This window comes from Heliconius melpomene, chromosome 18 (assembly GCF_056956725.1).
Source record: "Heliconius melpomene rosina isolate 202511_hmr_F chromosome 18, ASM5695672v1, whole genome shotgun sequence".
Taxonomy (NCBI): Eukaryota; Metazoa; Arthropoda; class Insecta; order Lepidoptera; family Nymphalidae; genus Heliconius; species Heliconius melpomene.
In genome coordinates this window covers 13,163,961-13,185,748 of record NC_140406.1, presented here as the reverse complement: position 1 = coordinate 13,185,748, position 21,788 = coordinate 13,163,961, and the positions used below count along the sequence as shown (strand labels likewise).

Sequence of the window (21,788 nt, the reverse complement as noted above, 5' to 3'; positions counted from 1 at the left end):
TTTTTAGTCAGAATTTTCTTACAGTCATTATTTTAAGACTTAGTTATTATTTTATACAATTTTATTGTCTATATATTTATATATAGAAATGGGGGGGAGACAGTATATAGGTGGGTAAAATGATTATTGCAATTACTTTGGAATTAATTGGAACATCTTTAGTTATGTTAACTCAATTCTAATACATAAAACCGGTGGTATATAGGATTAGCTATAACTAGTACGTTTCAGTTTCCTCTTTCAATTTTTTTAAAGTGCCTCAACGGTGTAATTCTAGCCTATTTAGGAATATGTCACGGGCCCCGGCAGTGAAAATGATTATTGACATAATTAAGGGCATCGACACAAGAGAAACCACTGATAAAGGCTAGTATAATTTCAAATTGCATTGCTTTCTTAAAGCAATAAGGCCACAACATATTTTAAGCGAGAAAATCGTAGCAAATTGGATTATGGATTATGATAACGTATTCATAACATCGTATTTTTACGGTTGTTAGGCAAAAAAGACAATGATTTTATACGGACAGAAAGAAAGTAAAACATGAATAAGGTAGTTATACAATATTTTTTTCTTAATTAATTTATAAATATACCAAGTTAAAAAAATAAAATATATACATAATATACATTAACCTATACCTATGTTAAAAGTTTAAAGTCGCAATATAGCAGTTTCAAGAGCTCTTGAATTTCTGATTATCCAAATGACTGATATTGGGTGCTACATTCTATTTTTGTAATAATATAGTATTGCAGTCTTGCGGCTAATATGCATAACTGTTTTGATATTTATTTTAGTTTCAATATCTTTACACATGAATACGAGTTACACTAGTGTTTCCCTTATCTCATACGACAAAAACTTAAATATTTGAAAAAATATTATAAGAAACTTTTATTAAAAATTTACAAACTTCCTGTGAAAATAAGATATCTTTAGACCATTAATCCCTTAACCTAAGGTGCCTAATTACGGTACAACAAATAACAAAGCTTGCAAAGGCTGTAATCGTAATCTAAATCGTCTAAAATATCAAAGCGAAATTCCAGATGAGCGTTTGTTCTTTGGAATCTGAGAAAACATGGTAAATATTCTAAAGACGCTTTTCTAAAACATTCTTCGGGACCAGTGGGAAGATTGCAAGTTGAAAGAATTTAGATCATTTTAATTCAGAAAATTATTTTTGTTGTATTGTATTTAACAATTATTATTATTTAAATATTTTTTATTAAATTGAAGCTGTTGTGGAGCAAGGGTGTGTGTGTAACACGACGGTAGTGGGTTTAATCCCCACTCCAGGAAATGACCTAATTATTATTTATTAATATTTTAATAATAATATTTCTTCGCTCTGGCACCAAACTCTCATCCGGCGTAGAGATCCGCCACTAAAAGTGAAAGTGGGGGAAAGAATGCCTTAACACTAGATTCCCTTTGCCTACCCTGCTGTGTTCAGAATACAGCTTGAAGCTGACTTATTTTCATGTTTTTTTAGGTATTTATATTAGATAATTCTGTTGTATATCTAATTTTTGATTACTATACTATACGTTATTTATTCGGAAACTAACCAAACCAATATAAGCATCTACGAGTATATTATCAACACAAACACTAGTATCGTCCTACTGCATCAGAGTGCTATTAAATTTTACTGGTTGCCTTTGTGAAGACCCGAGAGTAACGTCGACGCTACCTCAATTCATATTTAATGTACTCAATCAGTGTGCAAATATAGCGTATATTTGATTTATATTATAGTTATTATCAGAATAATATTTATTATTAAATTAATTATTTTAGTTTACCTAAGATGTGTTCCCTAACGCTATGGAATCACCTGTAGCTTTTTAAAGATGATCATGATAACTACATGCGGAAATTAAGAGGCTGAGCTAGATGTGCAGCGTGACGTAGTATGACCGCATACATAATACATACATTTGAGGTATTCTTGGAGTGCGTGACGTAGCGGAGAAGCTCCAAGAATGTCGCCTGAAATTGCATAGAAACGTTGCGCGTCGGCCTATAAACTATATCGGATGTCAGGGCCTTGCTATGTCTGTCCCTGGAGTGGGCCCAAGGAAGCGCTGGTCGGATGTCGTGATGCAAGACATATGTGCAAAGTGGAGCAGGTTGAGCCAGACCCTGGCAACACACACCGGTATTAATGCCATGAAGAAGAAGTTTAACAAAATGCATGATTTAGACTTAGAAAGGAAAACACATAAACATAAGCAGGAACAAATTTTCCCAGAGATTACTATATCATCATGAACGTGTGAAAGAACACTGATAACATTTTACCTACTAAATGTTCTTCAAATGTAGGTCAGATTATTGCTGAAACTTATCAAAACATATGTATATATCGTGTTTCCAGGTATACGAACTAACTAAACACCCACATAAACGGCACCAGCTCAGGTGAAATACAAAAGCTAAATGGAAATACAGTTTAAACATAAATTCTAGTTGCAGAACGACGAAACTTCGATAAGTTGAAAATAGTTAGAAAATAAACGTAGCTAGAATTTGGATGTCATTTAAAACATAAGGTTTGAATATATCTTTTATAAATAATCGTAGTTATTTACGCAATAAAATATTATTTATTCGGCGGAAAGCGGAGAACGGAGTTTTATAACACTAGTTTCTCTCTGCTATTTGCGGGATACAGCATTAGCTAAAAAACCTCTTTTAATAAATCCACTATTTTTTAAAACTTATATATTAAAAATATTAAAGAAAAACTAGTACCTACAGTTATAACGAAATTGATATGTTTACAAAAATAACACAGCCACTCACAACGACCATACGAATAAACTTAAAAGATAAGATTGTAAAACACAATTCCGCGGACTCTCGTTGGTCGTCGCACTTTAATTTACATAGAGATTTCAGATTTACATTTCCTTAAAGGATCCGACGTAAATGCACTTAAGCGCGGACTTTGGCGAGGTGACGATAAAACAGTACGGATAAATAATAAGAGATAGATTATGTTTTTACTTACTATGTAAATTGCAATTTGTGTAACTTTGTAATTTGTAAAAACGACTTACAATTTAAATATAAATATTTTTGAAATAAGGTAACTGTTACCGGTTAACCGGAATTTCGTTTACTGTTAAAAAAATATAAGGTAAGTTTGCCTTGTTACCAGAGCAATAAAATGAAAATATAAAAAAAATATTCATTTTCTCCAAATGGGTATCAAACCCACGACCTGTCACGTTTACAGTTGCGGGCACTCACGCATGTCTGACCTCGTATCTAGTTCTAACATTTTAAATTCTAACATTTGAATCGAATTACCTACAATTTGATGATTTCACCACCGACCCCCATATGATAGGGAAAAATGTATCATTAATTTGGGGGTAAAATTAAAATCAATACTAACTGTGAATTTTTATGACGCACTTATCGTCGGACGAAGCTTGCCAATTAATATGTAACTCTTGTGTCGGCTGGAGAGTCGCCAAAATAAGGCCTTGCGGCACGCCTATTATAGGAAATTCGATACTACAGTTAAATTGCTGCAGTGTTTGTACTCTATTATGTTAATAGATGGAGATACGGCTTTGACTGCTAATTTTAAATGAAAATTGAAAATACAATACAATACAGAAATATTATTAAGAAAATAAATAGGTAAAATTAATTCATTAATCAGGAAATACATTTCTTATGTTCATATTATCAGTATTAAACTAGTTTATTACTTATATCATTAAGGAAAGTAAATATGAAAATATCTTTAAACATTCCAGCGCCGCGGCTGTAACGAATGTCGGTCATTTCCCGACGGCCGCAATTGAAATTATCTCAGGTCAGGTCGGAATTTTCATTAAAAATACTGAAACATTTAAGCATTAACTGAAAATATATACGAGTAAAACTATAACAAGATTTTATGTAAAAAAATAATTAAGGAGAATTTTTTTTTCGAGTAATTCATTACTCAGCTATCGAAAGTTCGTGGTTCTGTATTTAGGGCACTTGCTGGGTATCGTTTGCAATTCGTTTGTCAAATAGAGCGAGACATCCCCACTCCTCCCCCCATTTCCCCATTGTTGGAGGGGGCCTATTCAGTTGCACCGACTTGATTAATACGGATGAATGCACCCGCTGGCTGCAGGAACGACCCAGTTTCAGAAAAACCGGTCGGTTATTAAGCCGGGCAGCGTTTGTGGGAGATTGCCTGGTTTGACGGAATGGATTGCTCTCGTTTTTAACTACTCCATGTGGCGAATGAAAGTAAATTGCTTTTCTACGACTTGGTTTCAGTTTTTTGTAATGATTTCATGAGTGAAATTGCACTTTTGACTTCGTTTTATACGAACATACATATTTGACCACTGGTCACATATACATATATATATCTTACCCGTAATCTGGCCTCTGACAAAACCAGGACCTAGTCAGCTTAGCGGCTTCAAGGAGAACTCCACCGATGTCCGCGATCCTCATGCCAGGACAACAACATCCATCCTCTTGACCATCACCCACTAGCACGACACGAGACTCTGACTTCGCCACTTTGAAACGTTATATTGACTGTATATTTCACTGATTATTCCATTTTTCGCACTATATTCACTTTAAACGTCAGTTAATTGCTTAAAAAGTGTTTATTAATTTGTTTTGAGTGTAACCTTTAAAAAATTTACGATATAAGGTCAAAGTTACCGTACAGGCCAATAAAGAGCAGATATAAAATTTCAATGACCGCCACTGGCACGAGAGTGGTCGATGTCGAAACTACTTTGCGTGAAGCGGCATTGTGTATCATATTGCAATTAACATAAATGGCTTAATATCGATATATTATTTAATAGCATATAATCTTAAAATATAAAATATTTTTTTTATGATTAAAGTTTTCCCATAAACTGATAAGACAATGCACACCGCTAGTTTTCAAGGTGAACAGTGACTTATAACAAGGTTAACATAACCCGTAAAATATCGTATAAAAGTAGTAAAATATGCAAAATGATTATAAATAAAAACAAAACTCAAATATTAAGCGACCATTTTATTTGCTAAAGCCAAACGATATCTATTTACACATCAATATTGAGAATGTTTATTTACAACGAACGATAATAATTTCACGATAAAAGATCAAACAAGTTATTTTGACATGGAAAATGAAGGTATTTATCGGAGATGTAATAACTTAGGCAAGTGAGATTTGCATTACAATAGTACAATATATTGAAGAACTTATATGGAGAAGTGGAAACTCATCAATCATGAGCATCATTTGTGTTACACTAGCGCCACGCCCTCGTTTCGCTTTGGCCTCAATGGCTACCAGTGTGCTAGTAATTATAGTAAAAAATACGATACAACACTACTTTAAAAGGTTTTTTACATTAGGATATGTAAACTAATATGTATTCTCAACACTAGGTTCCCAGGTTCTCACTAGCTAAAAAAAAGGTTTTTTCTAAAATGAACGAACTATACTGATATTAAATATCTTTTAAACCACCTCTATAATTAATTATTATTAGTATCGTTGTCTGTACATGAAGCGTGTTGTAACCTAATAAGTCAAAACATCAAAGGCTAACCATATTTATTCAACCATTAAGCGTAACGCCAAACAGTCACATAATGGGATGATGTCATGGCAAATGACAGACCATGGAAAATGTCGAATTACGACACATGAAGATATATATTGTTACATTTTACTGTCCCTTCACGCTGTATCCCGCAAATTGGAAGGTAGGCAGAATCTGGGAATCTAGTGTTATGACACTCCGTTCTTATTAAAACACTACCCAGAATCCGAAGAAATTTAACTAAAACTAATGCCAAAAAGATTTATTATCAGTTACTATTCTATTGGTATATCTGTAAGATCTTAAAATTAAGCAACGTTGTTTCTAAATCTAAAGCTTTAATAGCTTTAAAAGCTTTAATAGACGCATAATAGACGTATATGATAAATAGGTAACTATTTCTGACGATAATTCTCTGATATTAAATGTAGTGCAATAGTGTAAACACTGCAACCTTTAATAGTTGTATCCTTGAAGTTAAATATAGTATTGCTAAGGAAACAATCGCCGTAATACAGACGTAGACGTTTAAGATAAACTTACATTTGAATTGAGCTAACTATAGATCGAAAATAATGGTAAAATTTAAATTACCGTTATTTTAAATTAGGAATATTTTGTAGGAATGGAGAAAAATGCGATTAGTCACTAATTTTTATCATCAGCTTCACGCTGTATCCCGCGCACAGCAGGGTAGGCAGAGGGAACCTAGTGTTAAGACACTCCGTTACCCACTTACTGCCGAATTCTGAAGGCATTGCGTGTTGAGTGAAAGAACTCAACGCCGCGGTTTTGCCTCGACACCAGAGCGAAGAAATGGAAATATAAACATAAATAAATATTTCACTTCCTTGCAGTCACACCCTTGTGCCGCTGCGCCATGACGGCCTACTACTAATTTGTAGTTAATTCAAAATTATAAAAATAAAGTTAATTTGTATTCATCGATGACAGCGGCTATAAAAAGTATGGGACAGCGCGAGGTGTAATATTTCCTACCGCTATTATCTTTCAATGTCATCATTCACACGAGGGTGTCGATTACTTGATATTAAGTGTCTTGCAGAACGTTTATGTTAATTAAATTAGAATGTATATGCGAATAGATCAATTAAACTTATTGAAACTATTTAATTAATTTTTTTTTCGTGTTGAATAATGAAAGAAATCAAATTATTTAAAACAATTTCGATTCCTATTCTTATTTCAATCCAAGTTTTTTTAATTTATTGGTTCCTTTCACATATTTATAACTCCGATCTCTTTTTCGACACACGTCTTGTTAAATTTTTAGTTCATTTGAGTAGCAATACGTTCGAACTATCAAAATCCATACTGGCAAAGGCAAATTATATCATTATATTATTCTAATTATTATACATTTTTCTTACTTCAATTTTCGAGATATTGCGAGTTTGCATGTTGGGCGACGGAACTTAACGCAGCGCTTTATATTACTAGATGGTACAAATGAGTATAATTAATTTTCTCGCGTGGAAATCGAATCCACAACCGTTGTGTTTAAAGTATGACTTTAAACAAACCAACCCTACTATAGCCTAAAAGTACATTTATAAAGCTGTATACGTTGATAAGTGAAACGAGAGCTTTTCGCAAGGTCTCGATTATATCACGTCAGCTTTTCAGGTCAATTGCTTAATAATTATAATCACTTGTTCAATATTAAAAGTAAGTAACTGTTACGACTCGATATTAGTCCAAATTTATTGAAAAAAAAAACAAACAAATTAAAAACTACTTGGAATGTAGAAGTAGGTACTTAAATCTTTAGCTCTTAGGTAACCTGTTGAATAATACTAAATAAGCCCTTCGCTGCCTTCCCAGATGAATACGCTTTATTTTAGAGAAAGGCTGGGAAGTAAACAAGTCTTTAATTACATAAGTTTCTTTTATTTAACTAATTATTGAATTATAGTGGACGTTCAAATGAAATTTTCAGTAATTTTCTCTTTCTATAAAAAAAAATCAAAGTTTTAAATGTTATCATTTAACAATAATTTACTATTAAGAATATCTACGACACAAGGCCACACATTAAGTAAAATATACAATTCTACATTTATTATTTAATATCTACTCCTACAAAGTTCAGGTTTCAATGATAACAAGATGCAAAAATATGTCCGTAGCACGGCCGTTCTCGTAGACAAGTATTTTGCAAGCAAAGATTAATACAGAATCCTAAAGGTCTATAAGCGGCCTTCTCAATTAATCAAGGCCTGTTACAAGCCACGAACGATCGGTATTTATAATTTAAGTGATTTTCATTTAAAAATATATCTCCAAGACTTATCTTTTTATTTATAAATAACTAGACGACAACGTTAAAAATTTTGACTATATACTTTAGGCCAATAAAAGAATATACAAGTTTTTTTTTTCAGTTATACGCTTTTTCTTGCATAACGTATAACAAACAGAGAGAAACATAGAGTTAAATACACTTCGGTCTGTTTGTCTGTCGGTCACATTGTCTGTCTGTATGTGTGTTTGTGCACGCTAATATCAGAGATAGCTTAACTTATTTAAATGTAGTTTTCACTATTGTATTTTGGCAACTTCCCTTTGTTTAATTTAGCTGTAACTGTACTTTTCATTGTGTCAACGATAATATTGTTAGAACATGAAAGTAATTCAGATAAGTAAATAAATATTTGTGTAATAAAAGTGAATGAAGCTGCGAGAGGCCGCTAGGTTAAAATAAACTCTACCTTGCAGACATCTACTATCAACTACCTTGAAAATATCGACGTCACGATGGAAATATACAAAAATACATAGTAGTTTATTTATTATTGTTAGTGAAAGCTTATCGAAATACAAGAATATGTTTAGATAAGGTTATCTATATATTAATCTACATGTTTATATAAACCTATATCTATTGTACTTCAATTAAATCAACAAAGTTAAAGTGAACTTGGCTAATAAAATTGCATATTACATTTTCCATTTAACACCTTATGAGACCCTTCTATAAAGTAAGTATTTAAAACATGATCACTATTAAATTAATATTACAAAATAAGTATATAATATTTATTTATTATAATATATAGCAACTAAATTGTATATTGCTGTATATAAAAAATCTGAACTTAAATAAAAAAATATTACATTTGGTCATATAAAGATAAATCTGTATTACACATACAAAAAAAGAAGTAAAAATATACATTAATTACCTATAGTCATAAATTGCAATTTTTGATAAGTCAATATTAATTATTCGCGTTTGTTTATAACTTAAGGTGGACGCGGTGCTTGGCAGAGATGTCGCCGCCTTCCACTGGTGTAGAACAATTGAAAATAAACTTTATTACCCGACAATAGGGTGTAAAATCGAATATTAATAAATACTTCGATACTTTCAGGATTAGAAAAGCCTTTTATATTTAGAGTTTACAATTTAATATCATAAAATATGGTTATGAAATAATAATTCATTTTAAAATTTCTTAAAGTTTCTAATAACTTTGCTCTTCTTGGATTCAATCCAACAATTGCGAATTTTTATAAAATTAACTTAATATACGTTAATAAGTTCGTTTTAATGAGATACCTATTAGGTAAAAGTTAATGTCCACCTATAAAATAGAACTTAGGGTACAGTTAGACTGTAAAAGCTATACTACATAGATATACCAATATTATAAACCTGAACAGTTTGATATGATTATCTTTGTTGCGATTAGTTATGTTGGATAGTCCATTATGAAGGAAACCTCATAATTTCAATCTAATTTAGCTATTTCCTGGACAACAGAGGCAATGCTGTAGCTAAAAGCAAGTTTATTATATAACCTTACCTTAAACACAATGTATATAGAAACGTTACTCAACAGATAAGCCTAACCACCGCCAGCCATTAGTTCATATCGATTGAGGTTTTGCTAGCCACTTCGATACGGCGATAATAGCTATCTTGTATCGAAAATAAATCCATTAACAATCACGAGAGCAATAAATGTCTTTAACGACTCTTATATATACTGTCATTTCCGTTATCAGTCTATTTTCGATAATAATTTTATTTTCGCTTAACCCACGCAAAGGTCGGGCCGTATTGACCTTGATCTCAATAAACTTTATATATGTTTCGTATGAATTTCTTTTTGTGTTTTCTTAAATAAATGTCGTAGCGACCTATATGAATGTATATGACGATTTTTGATACAAGTATTGCCTGCGAAAGAACTACTATTCTAGGCAATGTCTAAGAAAATGTACTTTTTTATATGCATAACTTTTTTTTAGTTTCATAATTAAATAATTCAATATAGGGGGTATTGCAATGGTATCAGAGTAGGCCGTGGGATTAGGAATCCTTTATAACTGCTACTTACATACTTGTATCCTAGTAGTACTGTAGTAGTTAGAAGAACATTGCCAGGTCAACTGGACATAGGAGATTTATTTCAAGGTGACGAACCTATTATATTATATGAAATATTAATGAGTTTACTTATAGTACGAATACATAGTTATTTATGTTTATATACGTAATACCACTAAAATATTACAGAATGAAAGAGGTGGTGTTTACCCTAGTGGGAATAGAGCCCACAACCTTCGTATTGACAGACAGACGGCCAAAAATCAATACAATGTATTAAACAAAACTGATTTTCGCTTAATTCATACTTGCTATACTTAAAGGAAAACTGCTTTCAAAATAAACGAGTGATAAACGCCTTTACTTTTTACGTCGCAACCAGAATAAACATCTTAAAGTAGACCTTCAATAGAATTGTGCCAAAAAATCCATAAGGCCAAATAACATATTATGCATATATATATATATACTAGTGGGCCCGGACGCGGCTACGCCCGCGAAAATATAAGCCTAAATCATTAAAATAAGTTAAAAAATAATAATAAGTGGAGATTTATTATTAGAAAAAAATATCTGAGTAACCGAAATGAACAAACCAAAGAAGTAAAAGTAACTAAAGGAAATTCTTAATATTAGAAAAAAAAACCTAAAGTTTGCTGTGCGCGCGTACTAAACATTTTTCTATATTAAATAATTATTAATTTTTGCGAACAATATTAAATAAAATCTCAAATGATTAAAATTACGAATTTTAAGTGTATAACATCGGTATAGATAACCAAACTGAGATAAATTAATTATAAGCAGCAAATAATTACATAAAAAATAATAGTAATTCGAAAATCTATAAAAATTTACAAAATCATCAAAGTCATCCGCCCGTTCGCGTCGGTCATACTCATATTATGCCGCCCGAAGGCTAGGTCATTTGGAATCAGTCACATCTTAATTATTTATTAGAATGTTATACAGTAAATTATAATTTCAATCTAGATGAAATGCTAAAAGTGACTATTATATTTATTTTCATAAGGATGAATATCAAATTATAGAAATCATCTAATTTTTGTTAATGATTTGTATAAAGAGATTTGTATAAATCTATATCGGCGCGCACCATGTATGCATTAAGCAAACTCACTGTGGGTGACGTTTTCTTAAAACAGCAAACTTTGCAAGCCGTTGCTTAGCAACGCGTAGCGACGATTGTTATTAACATGGCGGAATAAATTCCTTGTCAAATTAATTATTTTAATATATTGGTATATAACGAAAATATTACAAATATGAGAAAAAAAAAGTATCCTATGTTCATCCCGGGACCCTCAAGTATCTCTATATGAGTATTTTATCACAATTAAATTAGCGGTTTGGCCCTGATTGCGGAAAAGACAGACAGACAGACAGACAGACAGAGTTACTTTCGAATTTATAATATAGGTATGGATATATATATATATATATATATATATATATTTTATTACAAAACTAAATCAAGTTTATACCATTTTATAATATGTAAGTATCGTTTTACGACTTAATAATATAAATAATATATTTTTTATTTTTTCCTTGTCCCTGAAGATATACTCGTACATATACCTACTAGAACTGCTATACATCGTAAAACTGATATATGTAAAACCTATATTGTATTTTCGACTTTTACCATTCTTTTATTTTAACATGGAACCAAGTGTTAAGATACTTCATTCTACTTCCCTTGGCATTGCATATTGAATGACGGAACTAAACGTTGCACTTTGCCTTGATACCAGAGTGAAGATATCAAAATATTAATGAATAATTAATTCATTTCTCCGAGTGAGAATCGAACTCATAACCTCGTTTACTCTCACACGCTTGTACTAATGTACTATGACGTTCTCATTCATATAATAAAAAAGTGAAAATAGTACTTTGCCTAGCTTTTTTTTATTTAATTTAAGTAAACTACAAATAAATAAAAAAAAACTAATCTATACTAATATAATAAAGCGGAAGAGTTTGTTTGTTTGTTTGTTTGTTTGTTTGTTTGTTTGTTTGAACGCTAAGATCTCTGGATCTACTGGATCGATTTACTTTGTTTTTGTTTTGTATGAAAGCTGCATTCTTCAGAAGTGCTATAGGCTATATAATATTACATTATACATATATTCTAATAAATTAAAATACTTTCTAATTTGATATGCAATTTATTCTGCCATGTTAATAACAAACGTCGTCGCTACGCGACCGCGTCATTTTGATATTCATCCTTATGCAAATAAATATAATAGTCATTTTTAGCATTTCATCTAGATTGAAATTATATTTCTATAGAAATTATATTCTTATATTTCAAGCAGGTGTAGCCGCGTCCGGGTCCGCTAGTTATTTATAAATCTACAAATGCACAGCATCTCTGGTACGGGATGAATCGCGTCAGTGATCATGCGGTAGTCGTTTACGCCCCATCAATTGTATGGCGAGTCGTATGAGTTATAGTGGTTTTATGGGATTTATATTCTATATTTATAGTTAAGTATGTAAATGTTCCAACTATTTAAGTTTAGTTTCCTATTTACTAATTGTTTATTTTGAAGCATACTTTTTATACAATAACTATAACAACCAAAAATAGTTTCGAATGTATTGGATTATCAACATTAATATACGGAATAATTCCACAAATTCCTATTATAGATAAGGACGTTCCATTTAAAAGGAGATAGAGATGCGAATCAGTTCAGTGGTTCAACTAAATAGGGCATTGATAAACCATTTCGAGATACACATTCGGAGTATATCAGCAGGTGACAGTTCCCAGTAAACAAAAATTATCTATGTTTACCCGGCATCTTCAATATATTTGTAGAAAAAATCGAAGAGATAAAGATAATTTCATTTAAATTTTTTCACATCTCTGAATTTCCTGTAATAGGGAGAGAAAACTAAGTGATATGTATGGTATTTTGTTTTGAGTGAATGAACTTTACGCTTTGGCACCATAACACTTATTAGACTTTTATCAGTCTTCTTAATCAAATTGAATATAAATCTTTTAAAGTCTTGAAATGGCGACAACTCAAGGCATCGACGGCTTTGAACATTCTAGCCAAATTAATATTAGCAAAATCATATCAAAGCTAAAACTAAATTCGAACCCAACCAAATTCAACGCACCAAAGACTGAACGACTATTACAAAACAAACGAAGATAACAATGCCGGAAAATAAAGCAACCTTACGTCGACAGGTGACTGTTTTTATAGGGGGCGATAACAACCATACGCTTTCCAATTGTTTCCACGTCCTTCGATCGGTGGTCTTTTGACTGTAGAGACCTGTTTTAGGAAAACAATGAGATTTCTATTAAATTATTATAAAATAATTAGATGTTTTTTCTTGAATATATAAACATCTTTTCCTTACTTTTTACAAAACGTCTATTTTTTTAAACACAACACCTTCTTTAGTGTAAAAATTAACATAAATTTTATTATAATTCCATTCTTCATATATGACCTTCATATTTTTCTTGCGAATTGCTTAATATTACGTTTAAAAAACATAACAAATTGATTAGTTATTCAAATTAGTCACGTTATACTTGGCAATAAGATAAGCTGAGGAAATTTCAATTAACTTGAACTAAGCGTTGTTTCATTTATTCTATCGTTTTAGGTATCTTTCTTAATTATTTTGTGATTTTATTAAATTATGATATATGATTATATTTTTTAAAGTCAGACTATTTAAATCATATTAAAATCTAGGTTACATTTTTTATATAAAATGAGTAAACCCTACTCAGGAAAAAATCTAGAAAAATAGAAACCCAATATAACGGAACTATAAGTGATTTATTAAAATTTGAAAATTTTATAAATAATATATATAAAAAAAGATATATTCTTTTATCGTGTTAATACAAATTTATTTAAAATTTATTAAAACCAAATTTAGCAAATTGGTATAAATTTGAGACTGTATTTTTTTACCATAACACTATGTTGCAAAGTAAAACAGATGGCAAACGATAACATTCTGTTACGTTTGTTCTTCACATTTAACAGCTGGTGCATTATCAAATAACAATTGTTCATGCAGAAAAGATTCTACGGAATGCACAAATGAGTAATAAGTAAACAAATATACAAACGCCCTGTTGAGGTAGCATATCTAGCACATAGCAAGGTAAGCAGAGGGAACCTGGGGACCTAATGTTAAGACACTCCGTTCCCCACTTTCTACCGTATTCTTGAGACAAAGGGCGTTTATCCATTTTTTTTCAGTAAAGCCAATAGCCAAATAAAATATAACCTGTGAAAGGTTATCTTGTAAATAGTTTTAATCTTTCCCTTCCTAGGATAAGAAAGCTGTTCGTAATTAGAGCAGATCGTTCACGCACTGCACGCGACGAGTGCACGCATAGAGAAATCTTACATATTGACGTACGTACGAAGTCATACATATATAGTCATTTCGTACTTATATAGTAATTTAAAATTAGATTTTTTATTTGACAGAGAAAATCCAGTGACAAGACACTCCATTCGTCGATCTTAGTCAATTGTGGAGACTTAATTGCAGAAAGAAAAGAGAAATAAAAATTATTGCAATATAAACAATCCCTAGAGTAGAGATCGAACCTACAACCTTCGCGGACACTTGCTCAATACTCATTTCCTAAAAATTCCGCCCAAATATGAACATAGGTGGCGAATGCAAAATCTATTTTGAACGTGTTCGCGAAGGAACTCGTATGGAATAACAAAATACATTTTATTGGCTAATGTGTCACGTTTCGTTCTAGTTCTAAGCGTTAAAACTCCTGTTTTGACTGTTAATGTTAGTTTAAACTACGGTTATCGACTTTGAGCGTTATACATGCAAATAGAAATTGTCAGTTTATCCTATAAATGGAAATATAAATAATAAAATAATATATTATCTACACATACAAATTTGAAATATCAAGATTATGTTAAACACATACATATAAAAATATGTAATGAAAAAACAACAATTAAAGTTAAGTAAGTTAAACTTAATAAATATTTAATAATTATAATCCATTGTCTGTACATGGGCAAATGTATCAATTATGGTTTTTTTTTGCTTACCAATGGGCAATAGCCAGCCTTGAATTTGCCAACTTATTTTTTTTAATTTAAAAATAAACTTCGTCACAGACTAAAAATGCATTTAACATTAACGAATAGCTCATTAAATAAGAACGTGGCTCTAAGAATAGACACTTGTTGCCGTTCTAAGAAAAACTTGGTATAAAATTCCAATTAATAAACCCGCTTCTCTAATATGGAGAAGAGAGCTTTAAGCAGTCACTCTCTATAAATAAGTGAGACGTGATAAGTATTAGGTTTTTGACGTTTAATCTTGCTTTAGATATTTAAATCGATTATTTGAGACAAAGATCGGTTTTAATCGAGTAAAATTATTTTAATCGAGTTTGTTATTTTTAGTTTTGCTGTGTTCACGTAGAAAGTTTAAATTCTTTGGAACACAATAAAAATAATTCGATTTTATTAGGTTAAACTTAAAAAAATGTTTCAAGTAAAATATTAGATGGAAATTGCGTTTCCAAGTATGGATGTAATCGTCAAAATGAAGCTAGTGTTGACACTCCTCTGCCCACTTTCCGTCGAATCCTGGAGGCATCGCAAGCATAATAATTCATTTTCCCTAATAGGAATCAAACCGACAACTTGTGAGCCAAAACTGACATCTTATACTGTCTCATACATGATTTCGTATAAAACAACATTATATACACATAATACGTAATTAGTATATAAGTAATTGCTAAATTATTACAAAATGTCGATTGGTCGCGTCCATAGAAATTATTTGTTACATAAATCGTGGAACAATTGCGTCGCGAATGAGGCGTTGCAAAAGATAATTTAAAAGATCGTTGCTCTTATTCAATTATTATATAATATTAAAAATATTAAAATATTTTTTTAGAATATTTTAACTATATATGTCCACCAGTATCAATGAAGCCTTGTTCTATAGGATCTTACTTAAATCATGTATGGTTCAGAAACACACTAATCTGGTCAAGAAATAGTACGATGTGGAATTACATCACCTAACAAAAGCCAGAGAAAGAAAACAGGTTCATCAATTTCTTTAGTAAAAAAAAAACGAAAAAATAAAAACAAAATATTAACTTTATATTTCTTAGACAAAATACACTAAAACAATTAACATAACAACATGACTGTAATAACAAAATCAATCAATTACCCAGTAATAGCTAAACCTAATCATAATACACTAATTGAATGATTAAATGGGGCCACATAATTCCTGTACAAGCGCACACATCGGGCGGCGGTTGCATACTAATGACATAACACTACGTCGATTACGAACTAATACAGTTGACATTGAACTGCGAAATTGACGAACTCGTGATGACTATCAGTACAATGATGATGACTTTCAATCTTTCGCACTGTCTTTCTTAAAAGCTTAATTGATAACATATCAGAATCTCATACTACATAGGACGTCCTCCAGTTACAATGTATGCGAAGTGGGTGGTGTGACAATATATGCAAAGTGGCTGGCAACTGTTGGATAAGAAGGACCAAAAGAGCCCTATAAAAAGAGTCCTATAAGCCATATGCAGCCAGCAGCAGACGAGGACAGGCTGTTGTCCACGAATGATTAATGGTTAAGAGGTCTGGTAGTTAGCAAGTTTGATAACTAGGCCAGTGGTAGCGGATTACATTTTCATAGAGTGATGTTTGTGTAATAAGACGAATTTTATGATAAGTGGCGCTTTGAAATGTTTTGTATGCATATTATTTTTAAATTAAATTTATTAAACTATTTAGGACATTAAAAGCTGTCACACACTTCTTTAATTGATTAAATTTAGAGCATTATTAAAATTGACCATTTTACATGGAAATGAAGAGTTGCGACGGTCAATTATTTAGGTCGCGTTGAAAAAAAGTATTTTGCTCTTGAACAGATTATAGTTAAAAAAAAAATTTTACATACTCTTTGAAAATATTAAATATTTACATCTCAATTAAAATAAATATGTGTGTCAATTTGTCCAAACAAGGTCAAAGATCTAGTTTTTTTTTTAAAGCAACGTCAGTAACGAGGATCAGTAAAGATATAAAAAAGAATAATTTTCAAGTACCTAAAGCAAAATAACAGGTTCTTATTGCGAATATGTCGCGACAAAGTATGCATGGCTTGATAATATAAAATGAAATAGCGTCAAAATGTTAGTAACACGTATAACGAGCGTGAATACTGCATGGATACTGGAGTTTACAATATTATTTAATGTGACGTCTAAGTTATAATTTTTTTTAGCGTCACGCTATATCCCGCACACAGCTGGGTAGGAATAGGGAACTTAATGTTAAGACACTCCGTCGTTATTTCTCCGCTTAATTCTGGAGACCTTGCTTGCGCTTTGCCTTGAAACCAGCGAGAGCAAAGAAATAAAAATATTTAATATTCATTTCATCGAGTGGCAATCGAATCCACAACCTGCCACATTTACAGTCACAGCCTGGGCCAACTTTTTCATGAAAACAATTTATACTCCTCTTTCCATAATCCATTATACCTACTTACTAATTTAATTTCAGCTGCCCAATTAGGTCCTAATTAAGGAAACCCGTGCTCGGTCTCATGAAATAAAATAAATAATCGCTATTATAAATTTATACAACTTAGCTACAGTTACTTACAAAAATATAATTTCAAGACTCTACAACACCAACAGCAGATTTAAAAAAAAGGGAAAGTGAAAAGTGAAAAAAAAATCCCATCAAAAATAACTTCCATATATAACAACTTAACCTTCCCATGGCTAGTAAAACGGGAGAACAATAGCCACCTATCATCAATATCGAAATCCTATGGCCCTTTCACACAATACATTTCCACGACCCCATTGTCTTTTACTCTTGACACGAGTGCATATTAAATAGTCAGTGTAACACACGTAACACCGTGCGAAGCTGACGTTACTGAGAACGAGGTGGCACAGAGGCAGAATGGCATTGTTATTATGCAAGTTGGTCAATTTTGCATAACACCCGATAGGGAAATTACTCAATGCTAGATCGAATTAGGTGTACCGAGTTGGATTTGGAATCACGCTTTTATTTGGCACGATTATATTTGAGAAATGTAAAACGTGACAAATGTTAATTTGGTTATTGTGCGTACTTTTATCTGGCTTTGTTACTAATTATGTAAATTTTAATATATCACTGAGGTATACGAATATGAAATTGAAAGATAATCGTTGAATTAACTACAAACCACATAGACGTCTTTTACTTAGTGTTACACTTTATAAAATTACAGTACTATTAAAAATTACATAAAATTTATAGAATAGAAGCTTCCGTTTCTAGAAAACAACAATAAGACATAAAGTTAGAGAGAAACGGCAATATAATTGAGGCGTAAAATCACATCTTGTAGAGAATCAGAAATAGTCTCTAATTAACCTAAATCTGTGGTAGTATGTTCTCGAGACGCTAAGAACATTAATAAGACAATGTGTTGAATGGCTGTTGTCAACAAATATTTTCTTGAGAAACTCTAGATGTGTTTTAATTCTGCTTCCTTCCTAATCTAGATTTTTGAACTAGGAATTCAGAGGGAACCTCTTGCAAGTAAATTCCGATGAATTTAACGTTGCGTCTTGCCTGACCGGGAATTACTTTATTCTTCCGAATAGGTTCGAGATTATTTCTCCGTTCTTAAACAATGACTAAATGTAAAACCAATATGAAAAATTATGCACGTATTATAAGGAAAAAAACATGAACATTTTAATATTATCATATAATTTTGTCATAAAAACTTTTATCGAATGCAATATACGCGGAACACTAACAGGTTTCCGGTTTTAAAAGTATTATTTCTTAATTCGGTTCAAATATATTTGACCAAGTTTCAGTCAATTCAAAGTAAGCGTTATGTAATGATGACTTAATTATCTATTCCCCTAAATGGAGTTACGAGTAAAGTACAATTTTATAATTATTTAGATGATAATTAAAGATAATGCATAATTTAATTACAGTTTTTGCTAATCACATTTAAACAATTTTCAAATATTTACATTTTACAAATTTGAGCATAGTTTCAACGATATGTACCTATACTTGTTATATATGCCTTTGTGATAACTATGGTTTTAATTTTCACTTAGAATAAGTGAGAGAAAAAAATTGCAATTTCGGGGATAAAAACAAACATTTATATGAAAACACCTTAAACAAACTTAGACATTAAAATACGAAATAACATAATAATAGTACATACGAGAAACATGAACTAGATTTTAAAAATATTTTTATTTATGTGTGTAAATCTAACTGTGTCACGAATTAAGAGTAGGTACCCACTGTTGTGACAGATCGAGAACACTGGCTCACAGCATGTTTACCTTTAAACATCGACTGGTTTTCGCTATGTTGATACCTATATAAATATATATTTATCAATCATATATTTTTATTAAAATTTAAATAAATACAAAAATAGGAAGCTAAAATAATACAATTATAAACCGGTAACTAAAAGAAAACAAGAGTTAAATTTATATCTCAAAACAAGATCTCCAAGTCAAGTTTAACATATAAAAATCTTATTTAAAATACTGGGCACATTAAATTTTAGTATTATCGTGATATAACAAATTCAATTGTACCTTTAAAAAAACAGGTTTCTAAGCGAACATTGACTAAATGTGTTTTTAAAAAAAATTTTTAAAAAAATAATTAATTCAATAAATACATTTATATGTAAATCTAAAAAAGGTAAAATAAGACATCTATATTCCATAACTATTCATTTTTTTAGCTTCACGCTTTACCCCGCATACAGCAGAGAATTAAGACACTATGTCCTCACATTGAACCCAAAATCATGAGATCTTATAATCATTTGCAATCAGATGTTGTACCGACGCACGTATTTAAATTTAAAATGAAATACTTGGGTCATAATGCAGTTATAAGAAGTCTGATGGCATTTATTGACATAGGTTTTGGTATTTAAAACATGGATTTTAATTAGTCTTTAGGTATGGGCAAAAATGCAGTAATGAAGTAGCATCAACTAAAAACCTGAACAGGAAATGAAGAAACTAGTGACAGGACTACAGAAAAAAAAACATTATATATGACTTTAATAAAAAAAAAATTTTTGAAGTTTTTACTAGGGACAAAGATAAATTACCGTACAAATACGTACATGTGTATAAGATACGTAGGTATATTATGAGGAAAAACTAAGTTTTCATTTGACCTTCTACTCAATTTGCCAAACCAGAAAAGGACATACAAGATCATTTCGTGTGTATGTGAAATTAATTTAAACCTCCAAAAAGTATAGCAAGCATATCGCTAATTAATCTATGTTAATACGTTAAAAACAAAATAGTGTCAGTCTCTTAGTTTGTTCATTTGTCACAGTTAAACTATTGAACTTATTTTCATGAAACTTTCGAATTTACTTAATCAATAAATTTTGCCATTTTCATGTAAAATAAATAGCTATAAAGCAAAATTTAAACAGAAGTGTACTCGGGCGGAACCAGGGTGAACGCCTAGTATTTATACAATAGGTTCAAGTTACTAATAATAAAGTAAAAGTATGAATTACCTTGGTTTCATTATCTCGAATCTCGATAATCTCTGATATTTTCTTACAATATTTTAATTAGGCTTTTATCTGATCAAACGTAAAATTTTATTATGAGCTACTAATATTTATTACTGAATATAAATTATTTAAATTACAATCAACTCAGACCCACGCTCATGAACCTACAGGTAGGCCGTTTTGGACTTGAAGGTTGCGAATTTTTTTTCGATTATAATATAATTACTGTATTTTTAATATAAAAGGTCATTATCAACCCGATATAGGCTATGTAGAATTCTCGGTTTCACGATCAGAACACGTTTTTGCAAATGTTACTTGATTCGACATCAATATTTTTATTTCTACAAATTATAAAAAATCCTATACTTTAAAAAGTTCTTCGTATTCTCTTATTAAAAGATTTTATATAAATACTCATTTAAATATATGGTATATTAATTAATAACATATAAATTATAATAAGTAGTTAAAACTTACCATACTAATTCGAAAATTTCTATTTCTAATCTCTACAGGTCCACTATTATCTGCCACTCTAAGACTGAAGTAAAAGTTCAATATGCCAATTATACCTTTACTTTTACAAAAGAAACAGCCGTTTAGAGAAAGCGAAAGTTAAAAAAAAAATAACAACTAGCCGTCTCATGTCACCGATCTTAAAACTAAATGATTTAAGAATATTAAAATAATAATGACTTATTTTTACCAAAATAAACAATAATTTTTGAGTATATATTACAAAATTATTATACGATTTTCACACGCTTATTGCTGCGGTCTAATTTATCACGAAACACCACAAAGTAACCATGTTACGTACATATGAAATAGCATAATATACAACAAGACCAAAGACGTTTATTTTTTATATGAGTAGAGGCCTTCGTGGCTCAGCGGCTAGAAACGCGAAGCACTTGAGGTTCAATTCTCACTCAAGGGAAACGAGTTATTTTTATTACCTCGCTCTGGTACCGAGACAAGCGCGTAAATTCCACCCTCAATCCACAGATATTGCATCTCGAAAATTTTGCGGAAATTTCATAGAATTTTCAGGAACAGGGTCAGCATTACGTTTCATCTGTCTATCTATTCTTTATGTAAGATAATACTTAAAGACAAAATATAAAATAAGTGTGCTCAACATAAAGGAAATATTTATATCATGGTC

At 30.9% G+C, this 21,788-nt stretch overlaps 1 protein-coding gene across 4 annotated transcripts in view; it reads right to left on the bottom strand.

Annotated features, from left to right (window-relative positions):
- The window catches only part of siz (Brefeldin-resistant Arf-GEF family protein schizo), a 144,525-nt gene that overhangs the window by 26,679 nt on the left and 96,058 nt on the right, over window positions 1-21,788 (bottom strand). For 2 of the 4 annotated variants that reach the window (XM_085201330.1, XM_085201329.1), the window contains exon 2: window positions 4,401-4,668. The exons of the other annotated variants lie outside the window; for them this stretch is intronic. In XM_085201330.1, coding sequence (XP_085057456.1) covers window positions 4,401-4,483 — 83 coding nt within the window. In that variant the 5' untranslated portion in view covers window positions 4,484-4,668. The remainder of the gene's footprint in view (window positions 1-4,400; window positions 4,669-21,788) is intronic. 4 annotated transcript variants of the gene reach the window in all.